Consider the following 11,524-nt stretch of genomic DNA (forward strand, 5'->3'; position numbering starts at 1 on the left):
CACCAAAACACCCATCGCCAGCAACAAAACAACCACCAAAATTGTCGACAACAAAATAACCATCACCGTCGTAAACCTAGTTAGAGCAGGTCCATCGAGTCCTTGGGCTTTGTGCTGTTCCCGATGACAACACCCACAACCATTTTTGACCCAATTTCACCCAATATGAAGCATTAAACCCCAAGACCACAACCCGGTCCCAAGGTGACCTACGTACCTCGTTTTTATCGTCGATTCACTGCCAAGTCGTCGCCGGATCGGAGCTTTGTCAATAAGACGTCGCCCAAAGAAGCCAGTTATCAATAAGTCATCTCTTGATAACCCTAATCTCGGTCCATTCCTTCTAAAACTTGCACGTGATACAATCGCCGCAGCCCATCGACATCATCATCATCATCTAATTCACCGGTGTGACTCTCCTTGATAATAGCTCACCGTCGTCGCCACCGCCCGTCGCTGCCTTGTGTGCGTGTGGGGATATATATATGTATGTATCTGTATATACATATATGTGTGTGTGTATTGGTGCGGCAAGAGAAGGAAGAGAAAACGAAAAGAGGAGAGAAAAAAAGAATGGGGTATGATCTGCACATAGAGGTTAGAAAGGTCATTTTAACATTCAAATCGGTCAATATAGAAGTCAAAGGGCTAAAATATCAATTTATTATTATTAGGGTGTTTTTGGTACCTTTATCAAACTTGAGGGGGTATCTTTGTCCCAAAGTAGGGTAAGATATATCTATATGTCTTTTTGGTAAACTTCAAGGGATGTTGCTGTACTTTACCTTTTTTTTCATATTATCTTAAAAGTTGAATGTTTTGACTCACAATTATTTTAAAATGAAAACAACAAATTATAGCTCAATTTGTCATAAAATTAACCAAGTGACACATAGAGTTTGCACAAAGGTCTATATCTAGAACAATTAAAAGGGCAACAACTTTTTCTCTGTCACATAATTTATTTTTTTATTTTTATTTTTATTTTTTTTCCCTTAAGTTACTAAGGGATGGGTTTAGGATGGAGCGTTACTTTTACCAAACAAAAAAATAATAATAATAAAAAATAATAAAATAAAATTATAGCTCAATTTATAACAAAATAAACAAGTGGCACATAGAGTTTGCACACCGGTTGCATCTAGAATAACTAATTGAAAGGGCAATAACTTTTCTCTTAAAAGAATGGGTTATGTCTAAGTGAATTATCTTTTTGTCATTGTACGCCGTATGTCATGTCCTTTTCAAAATTTAATTTTTTAAAATTTTTTTTAATGTCGACCTATTAAAAAAGCAACAGATAGTGCCACAAAAACTCAAGCAACCTCAAAAAGAAAATAAATAAATGAATAAAAATAAAAATTTGTGGCTGGCCATTAGGCATACATGTTTTAGGATGTAGCGACCAGAAAATAGTTTCGGACCATTAGTGAGATAGTACAGTAACTCCTTTCCACCATGTTATTTCTGACATTTCAGCTTTCTTTTTTGAGATGGTACTCAATGTCGGAGGAGAAAAAATGTGAGATATTATTCAGTGACTTTTTTTCATCGTGTGGAAGAAAGGAGTTGCTAAGTACTAATCTGTGAGTTGCTAAGTACTAATCTGTGAATGTTAGACGCCTGAAAAAGAAAATAAATAAAAATAAATAAACAAAAGTTTGTGACTTGCGATTAGGCATATGTGTTTTAAATCATATCCACATAATTGAGTTTGTGATTATATTTCTTCCTACCGTGTAAGTAAGATAGTATTCTGTTTAAAAAAAAAAAGGTGAGATATCACCTGTGCAGCATGAATACGAATACATGAATACATCAACATGTGAAATTTTTAAAAAATAGAACATAAGTACGGCTTGAACATGACTATATATAAATATAAATTTTTATTTATATACATGTATTAAAGAATAATAGTATAAAACTTTAATTTATTTCTAAATTTTATAATAAGAGTTGCAAATGACTCTTATGTCATATGTACATGTACAATTATTTCACTACTTTATCATAATAGTATTTTTATTCTAAATTAACAAATATCATTTAGTGTTTCGTTTTTGATTATATATGTATATTATTATTATTATTATTTTTTAAAAAGAAGAAAGTTGAACACTTTAGAATGTGTTCATATTATTTTCAGGATTATTGGATAAGCTTATGTTAGAAATGTTTGAAAATGTCAGACTAAATGTTCAAGAAGTTTAGACGAAGTGTCCAAAAGTGAGTGTCGGGTACGTGTCCGACGAGTATCGGTGTCCGACATGAACACGATACCAGTATGGCTCCTTCATAAAAATATCCGTACTTCATAGATTATTGCTTAGCAACTCTGTTCCTCCACATTTACTTACCCAAAAAAAAAACTACACTCCCCCATGTCATTTGTGCATGACATTTCAGCTGCAGACCATTTTTTTTTTTTTTTTTTTTTTTCTCTCTTAAAAAAAATTAATAATTTTACACCCCTTAGTACTAAAAAAAAACTATGATGTTGATAGAAGGTCTATAGAAAGCCCAAAATGTTAAATAATGTGAATATATTTAGTAGTATAACTTTGAAATTGGTTTAACTAAAAAAAAAACAAAAAAAAAACTTTGGTATTGGAGCAGTGAGACACGGTACTAGACAGCAAGAAATAGTACTAGGTACACCATAAAAACTTTAAATTAAATTTTTTTTTTTTTTTTCCCCACAATTAAACATGTTAAAGATGCATATGTTAGCTGACCCAATCAAAACAAACATAAAGAATTAAGGTCCTATTCATTATCAACTACGTAAAAGGTACATGTGATGTTCTTATAACACATGTGAAACATGCATATTGATAAATCTAAAATGCAGACGAACTAAATTCACTCCATTTTTCTCTATAAATATGCCTGTGGATAGAAGTGTGCATTACATAGCTAGCCTTTCTTTTAACTCTTGGTATCAAGAAAAGTTAGATACAATCTATACATCTTAAAAATGGCCTCCACCGCAGTTCATGGTAATCCGATGAACTGCCTGCTGTCCGTAACTCCTCGCCCTTTGGCAAACTTCGACCCTAGTTTATGGGGTGATCGTTTCAGTTCATTTGATCTAGATAACCAGGTAACATATATGTGGTGTGCGTTTGTGTGTGTGTATATATATATATATATATATACTTTTTGCAAGTGTATGTGTTAGATAGAGATTACCACAATGGGTGGCCATAATATAGCGCTCAAAAATATTTACACACCTTACTGTGTAGATATTGTTGGATTTGCATACTTCTCTTTTTCACAATTTGCAAGTGAGACATTACATGGATTGATCGATTTGATACTTTCTGTCACGAACCCACCCTTCTAGTTCAAAGACATCTACACATATAATTGATATCAAGTTCTCCTTTTATAACCCAAGACGTCACAATTTTAGTATAGCCTGAGTGTTGTTGATGTTTCATGTGATAATTATGCACATTCCAAAGTTACTGGTTTTTTTTCTTTTTTTTTTTTTTTTTTTAAGATTTCACTGATCACTTTACGTGTTCCCTATTATATGCACAGCATATCTTGTCTTCAGACAGCAATTTATATCACTTCAAAGCCAATGAAACATGTCATGTATTGAAATATATATATATATATATATATATATATATATTATACTAAAAATGAACGCTACAAAGGATAATGGAAAACAAAGCAAAAGCATTCTCTAGTCACAGAAAAACCAGCAACGGCAGCACAATTATTGCAGCAACCTTAACCCAAATTGGCTGTTAAACTAGCATCTTGAGCTTGCAGCACCTCAAAAAGTATAGTTCTAGCCACCACTTCTGGAGAACTAGATACCCCATCACGCAGCCTAACATTCCTCTTCTTCCAAACAGCCCAAAGAGCAGCAGGAAATAGACTCTTAAAGAGATTTCTAATGCAAGTATCTATGATGACACCACTTCCAAACCTCTTCAACTGAGCTTAAACCCCAAAACTGGTCGATCTCCCATCCCAAAACTCCTCCAATCCATCCCTAGAAATCTTTGGTGAACGAACAGGAGACAAACAAATGCTCCCTTGTATCCACAGCACAAAGACATAAGGAACATCTAGGCGCTAAATGAACCTTCCTTGACTGTAAATTAACCATACTAGGAAGCTTGTTTTGCATCACAAAAACTGCTGCAGTAGACCATCGAGGCCGAGCCTTACCCCAGCAAATCTTCTATCACTGTACATCTGTAATAAGCTTGTTTATTATGTTTGTAATTTCTGAGGTATGCCTTCTGCGCATCTGTAAATATTTCTTCTTTCTTTATACAACACCAATTATGAAATATATATATATATATATATATATATATATATATATATTATATTCGTTTTCCGTTCTTTCTTTCTTGATTTACTCTTTAATTTATTTCTTTTGATTCTCTTCTTTCCTCCTTGATTTATTCCTTTTGTTTCAACTTTATTTTGTATATATTGTGTATCAATACAATGTAAACACATTAAAAAATACAAGCAAAAAGAGAAATGTAACCTCAGTGGCTCTTGATACATTGATATAGGCCTTAGTGCCGAACCATATATATGTTGTGTTCTTAATCTTTCTCTATTTCATCTTCCTACTTTACATCTTATATTTTTGCATCCTAAATTTAACATGGTATCAAAGTAACGATCCTAGATCGTTTGCACCAAAGTTTACTTGTCTTCTTCTGCCAATTTTTTTTCCCCCCTTTCCTTTACTAATTTACAGAGAGCAGTGAATGATTTCTGGTTCAGATCTCTCTTTGTTTTCCTTTATCGATTAACTAGGCATTTACAAGTGACGTCCCGCACTGTCATGCGCCAATGCTCCTGCGAAATAGATCTGACTTATGCATCATTGCCCACTGATTTGACTAGCTCTACACACACCGCACGCTCCTGTGAGTAGATCTCACTCACGCTACATGCATTCACGTGCTCCTCCTCAAACGATGGTAGTAGTCAACCCTCCGAAGTGGTTACCAACCCACCATCATTTTAGTTCCTGGTCAGAGAGAGGCTATTTGTGCTCTAGCCGTTGTGAGGTGTGTATCTCCCACCGAGTCCTTCGCTGCCACTCTCCACGTTTTTATGTGCTTAATTAATTCGCTGCCATTATTACTATGCTTAGTTTGGCGAATATCCGGCATCATCTCCAAATTCGCCTTTAGTTACAGAGGCTTCCTTTGCTTTACTTACAGTCGCCGTCGGCGACACCTCTCATGTTGGCGACCTCATTCTTCCACCACAACAATTATTTTCTCCTTCCTTGGTTGGTTTCCACCACTTGAAAATTTTTGGGGCAGTGTTTGCCTTATTTTACTAGGTTTGTTTTTTGTGGAGTTTCTTTTTGAGTCTGTGATTTGTTAAAAAAAATAATAATAAAAAATAAAAAATTGGAAAAGAGGAGTGATGGTTGTCTGATGGTAAGGGAAAAAAAAAAAAAATTTCGGTAGCTGAAAAAGTGGGTGATGGGCCAAATATATCGGCTAAGCATACTTTATAAAGTATTATATTTCATATATGCATGTATGTCTAAGCATGTGCGTCGCATACCAACGTTAGAAGACCCAATACGTAAGATGTTCACATGGCTCAATGTCTCTCGTTCCACCAGAGTTTTTCGGCCTATTGTTGATTACCGGCTTAGTTTCGGTAGTTTACCGGTTTAGTTACGGCCTTTTATCGGCTTTGTTCCGGATCTTTTTCATTTCTCGGATGGATCATCCGAATGTCCCCCAGTGTTGCTTCGGCCCATTTTCCGGCATTGTTTCGACCCATTTCCTGGCATTGTTCCGGCCTTTTGGATGCTTTTCGCTCCACCACAGTTTTCAAGATCTCATCTCCAAACTCAAATTGATTTCAAGAAACCCATTTTGAGTTTGCGGGAGAATATTGAAATATATATTATATATACATATATATTATATTCGTTTTCCTTTCTTTCCTCTTAGCTTGATTTATTCCTTTTGTTTGCCTTCTTTCCTCCTTAATTGATTCCTTTTGTTGCAACTTTATTTCTTATATATTGTGTATCAATACAATGTAAACATATCAAGAAATACAAGAAATAAGAGATATGTAGTCTCAGTGGCTCTTGATCCATGGATGTAGGTTTTAGCGCCGAACCATGTATATGTTGTGTTCTTAATCTTTCTCTATTTCATTTTCCTATTTTACATCTTATATTTTCGCATCCTAAATTTAACATCATGCATGATTTATCATTTTCATTCATTTTATGCTATCTTGATAACAGTTTTCATGCATACTTAGATAATTTCTCAAGCTTCTTACTATTGAATAAAATCACTTGGACAAGCAACAGTTCTCAAGAGAACTTATAACCAATGCCTCCAGATATGCATAAGATAATTAAGTTGTTATGTTATTTTTGTATGATGCAGGCATATGAATTGTATTCTAAAGAGATTGAAGTGTTGAAAGAAGAAGTGCGAAGTTTGGTAAATGCAAAAAGTAAAACGGCCAAGAAAATGACTTTGATCAACACACTTGAGTGCCTTGGTATTTTCTATCACTTTGAGAAAGAGATCTAAGAGCAGCTTGAACAAATCTTTCATTCTCATGCTCGCCTTGAAAATAATGAAGACTGCAATGATTTGTTCACAGCTGCTGTTCATTTTCGAGTATTCAGACAACATGGTCATAACATATCTTGTGGTAATTAAGCCCCTCATAGATCACTTACATAAATATATATTAATGTTTATATAAAAGTACGCAATTCACAAATTGTACTTAGAAATGGCTGATATGGTATTATGTGCTGTGAAACAGATGTCTTCAACAAATTTAAAGACAACAATGGTAAATTCAATGAGAACCTTACTAGGGATGTAATGAGGATGCTAAGCTTGTATGAAGCTGCACATTTGAGGATACAAGGAGAAGATATTCTAGATGAGGCTCTTGCTTTCACCACTGCTCACCTTGAGTCCATGGTAACCAAATTAAACCCTTTTCTTGCAAAGCAAGTGATGCATGCCCTAAAGCAACCCCTCCACAAAGGCCTCCCAAGATCAGAGGCAAGGCATTACATCTCTGTCTATGAAGAAGATACTTCTAAGAATGATCTGTTATTGAAACTTGCAAAGCTTGACTTCAATCTAGTACAATTGATGCACAAGCAAGAACTATGCCATGTCTCTAGGTAATATACCAGGGTGTTCGTTTGTGTGTGTGTGTGTGGAGAGGGAGAGAAAGGATGCATTTTGTGTAAATCTGATTCATGTTTTCCATTGTACATAGGTGGTGGAAAGAACTAGACTTTGAATCTAGACTTCCTTACTCAAGGAACAGAGTGGTTGAGTGCTATTTCTGGGCCATGACAGCATATTTTGAACCTTGTTACTCCCTTGGACGAATCATTCTCGCCAAAATTATTGTTATGGCATCAATTCTAGATGATACATATGATGCATATGGTACAATTGAAGAACTCGAACCTTTTACAGATGCAGTGCAAAGGTATAATAATGCCAACTCTAAGTTCTTGTTTTAGTAAAGAAGATAGGTTTATAGAATTTGTGGACCAGACCAGGCGAGGCCTTCAAACTCTAGCTTATGAATTGTATAAGTTCTATTATCTTTTCTTGTGCATGCTATAAGAGTAACAAATAAATTTCTTGTTCATTTTCACATGGTCTACTATATTAAATGAAAAAGGAAATTATTGAGCCGTTTAATTTTTAGGTGGGACATGAGCGCCGTCAATCTGCTCCCAGATTATATGAAGATATACTATAGAGCTCTCCTAAATCTCTACGAAGAATTCGAAAAGGAAATGACAAAGCAGGGAAGATCCTATAGCGTTTGTGGTTCAAAAAATGTAGTATGCCCTTTTCATGGTCTAAAAAGAACTATTATTTCCACCTTATATATCCTAATAGTAACAAGGATTTATTTTGTTTTAACTCATTACCAGTTACAAGAACTTGCCAGGAGTTACTACGTAGAGGCCAAGTGGTTCAATGAAGGATATGTGCCATCATTCGATGAGTATATGGGCAACGCACTTAACACCGCTGGTTATTCCCTGCTGACAACATCATCCTTTGTGGGCATGGGAGAAATTGGTACAACTGAGGCTTTTGATTGGATTAAAAATAAACCTAAAATTCTTGTTGCTTCATGTACAATTGTAAGGCTCATGGACGACATAGTAGATTATGAGGTATGTTATGTAATTACCTACAATACTTTCTATGGAAATGAAAATATATATATATATAAAATGAAAACGAAATGCTAGCCACAATCGAATCTTAATATTTGTAAATCTTGAACATTTGAAGGAAGAACAGGAGAGGGGACACTTCGCTACAGGAATTATATGCTACATGAAGGAGCACGCAGGCATGTCCATAGAAGAGGTAACTAGCGAGTTCAATAGAAGGATTGAAAATGCATGGAAAGATATCAATGAGGAATGCCTGAAGCCAAACTCCATCTCGATGAATCTTCTAAGGAGAATTGTCAACCTAACCAGACTAATGGATGTCCTTTTCAAGAATGGTGATGGATATACTCATCCAGAAAAAGAGTGGAAAGATCACATTGTCTCAACGTTCATCGATCCCATACCCGTATGAGCATGGATTTGCTGTTTGCATTATGGTTGGTTTACTTCTCTGAAGATGAATTGACTTGAAAAAAAGAAAAAAAAAAACACAGCAACAATAATAATAATTTGGGTTGGTGTGTTTACCTTATAGATTAGTGTACGCATTTCTACGCTTTATGAAGGGTTTGAGATTCGTTTGATGTAATGTAATGGACCGAATGTGATTAGTAGTACTACAAATGCTTCGTCAAAAGTTGTTTGAAATTCTGATATACTCGTCTCTGATGATAATAGCCAAAGCTGGTCACAGTGGATTCATGCATTATTTTTCAAAAATAGTAACTGAAAAATATTCTTGGAGCTGGAGAAAGGTATTACATGTTTGCAACTCAGAATAGCAGTAGCAAAACTGATCACTGGAAAGATTGAATTAATTAATCTCCAATGGTCAAATATTCATTGCCAATGGGCTTGATATATTGGGCTTTGAGTGACTATTGTGTACCCTCTTGTTTGTTACCCAATTGGGTTGTCTTTTGTTCTAAGCACACAACAACACTTTACATATTTACACCGATATAGATGTACAATTTGCTTAAAATTCCAAAATATATATACTGGGGTGTTGTTGCAAGACACCTCCACGAACTACAAAAACCCCTCTTGAACTATATATCTGTCCTCTTAAAGTACGTCGCAATTTAGTCCATAAACAAACGTTTCGGTACCGGAAAACCAAAAGACTGTTATAACTTTAATAAAACAACACAGTTTAAGGTAATTAAAGCTTTACTGAATGAGGAGGAAAGGGAAATCTGACAAACCAATGATAAGTTAACTACACACCGATTGTGATAAGGTATGTCAATTATCCCCTCCATCACACAACCAACCCAATAACACATCCAACCCAAGGACGCGCATTTTCTTTTCTTCTTCAACAATAAGAGGGTTTGTGATAATCATGCCAAGCAGATAATGAAAAGTAGAGGCAAGCTTCTTTCGGTAGTGAGAGTTTGAAAGGCAACTAAGGAATATTTTAGGCATACATAGCTAGCTCTGTAACCCTTTTAAACCCCATCATCTTTCTTGCTACAACGTCACTGAAAACCCTAACATATCTCTTTCTACAATGTTTGGAACCCTTTATCAGTAACTCTCTTACAGCCAAACACTCATCCCCTAAATAATCTCAAACACTGTTCATATGAATAACATTCTCCCTATGAATTAATTGTGAGTTGTGCAGTGAAATAGGTTGTGGAAAGTTTATAATAAAAATAACCTAGAAGGGTGGTGAATAGATTTTAGTTGCCCATGTATCTAATTTTTACTTATTTTAATTTTATCAAAATAAAACTAAAATCAAACCCACAAAGCAAAAATAAAGTGCAAGTAAAGTAAATAAAGTTTGAGAGATGGCACTGAGATTTTTAGCGAAGAAACCCATTTGGTGGAAATCAACCAATCGTTATAGGAAAAGCCTCATGGACTATGTCCTCCAAAGCAAAACGATCCACTATGTTTGAAAAAAAGTACACTGAACTTTTACTCTGTTGGAACCAATACATTAAAAATGGTGAGTATCGAGGCTTAGAGGCGCGAATCGCTTCTTGAAGATAGTTGAAGCCTCTCCCACATGCAACGGAAGACAAATGGCAACACTATCTCCGGGATTCAACTAAGCCCGGATATCAAAACTGTATGTTCATGAATGTTGCACTTCTTCTTTATGAACCTGTGTATTTTTCTCCGTCCGATCAACAGAAAATAGAAACTCACACACTCAAACTCAATAATTTGAAAACACTTTTTCAACTATCTTTTTCTCTCTTACTTGTATTGAGAGTGTGTCTTTAGTAGGCTATGTAAGCCTCCTATTTATACTAATATATTTAGAAGATATTAGTAAAGTATTTAATGTAGCTTTAAACTTAACTCATAAATAACATATTAATATAGTGGATTAAATACAAACTTTGTAATATCTGTAATATTAATACTTTGTCTTCATAAATATAGAGTTACTATATTAATTTGAAACATTACTCCAACAATCCCCCACTTGTTTCAAATTCTTTTGTTGATCGGTACAGTCATGTGGATCAATAATGGTGTCTTTTGGACTTGAACCCTTACCTAGTGTAAGTACCCTTAATTTCATCTAGGAACTTGGTGAACGATGTCTTGAACCAAGAACCCTGTTGATGGATAAGAAATACTACACACACACTTCTGTTCGGAGATAAAGTACTAAAGCTTGACACGTTTCGGCCATGTGTCCGGAATCCATACTTCTGAGTGTCGTTAAGGATCGAGCCTGTCTAGATCCTATAGAAGCGGCCCTACTTCCACACTCAGATCAGTGTGTCCATCAAGAGTGACCTTGCACACTCCAACCGAATACCGATTATAGACTCATTAAGAGAATTTAATCTCATCCTCCTCATTACAAGATAAATCGGTGAATCTATCAAGAGTGATTGTGTACACCCCAATCGGAAATTCGATCTATAGAATTCATTAAGAGACTCATGTCTCAGCCTTCTCATTAATTTTATGGTGAATCTATCAAGAGTGATCTTTTACACTCCAATCGAAAATTGATCTATAGATTCATTAAGAGATCTAAAATCTCAACCTCCTTAGTTACAGGATTGAGAACCCATATCACATCATAGGGAAAGGAACATTGATGTGCTCACACAAGTTGTCCAGTTACTTGTTTTTCCCATTGAACCCAGGAGAAATATCACTGGGTTGGGTTCCCATAACAATACAACTTATTCAATTACAGGCTTTAGTTCCATCCCTTTCGATGTCTTGGACACAAGGTCCCTTCACATGTCTTTCGACAGTGGATATGCCAAATGAGATATGGCCTTGGAAATTAGGTCCCTTCATATGTCTTTTGATAGTGGA

General features: G+C 35.2%; 2 protein-coding genes across 2 annotated transcripts; both read left to right on the top strand.

Moving 5' to 3' along the window:
* The first annotated feature begins 2,980 nt into the window (after nucleotides 1–2,980).
* LOC132281077 (valerianol synthase TPS1A-like) lies at nucleotides 2,981–7,540 on the top strand. Its single transcript, XM_059782814.1, has 5 exons — nucleotides 2,981–3,106; nucleotides 6,426–6,482; nucleotides 6,582–6,699; nucleotides 6,817–7,189; nucleotides 7,288–7,540. The coding sequence occupies exons 1-5, from the start codon at nucleotides 2,981–2,983 to the stop codon at nucleotides 7,538–7,540; spliced, it is 927 nt and encodes a 308-aa protein (XP_059638797.1).
* A 198-nt stretch (nucleotides 7,541–7,738) lies between these two features.
* Nucleotides 7,739–8,681, top strand: LOC132281078 (valerianol synthase TPS1B-like). Its single transcript, XM_059782816.1, has 2 exons — nucleotides 7,739–8,212; nucleotides 8,334–8,681. Exons 1-2 carry the CDS (start codon nucleotides 7,739–7,741, stop codon nucleotides 8,628–8,630), a joined length of 771 nt encoding a protein of 256 aa, XP_059638799.1. The 3' UTR covers nucleotides 8,631–8,681.
* The last annotated feature ends 2,843 nt before the right edge of the window (nucleotides 8,682–11,524 follow it).

The sequence above is a fragment of the Cornus florida genome, unplaced genomic scaffold, assembly GCF_030987335.1.
Source record: "Cornus florida cultivar Cherokee Brave unplaced genomic scaffold, ASM3098733v1 CherokeeBrave_3.0.0_Hap2_Chr11, whole genome shotgun sequence".
Classification (NCBI taxonomy): domain Eukaryota; kingdom Viridiplantae; phylum Streptophyta; class Magnoliopsida; order Cornales; family Cornaceae; genus Cornus; species Cornus florida.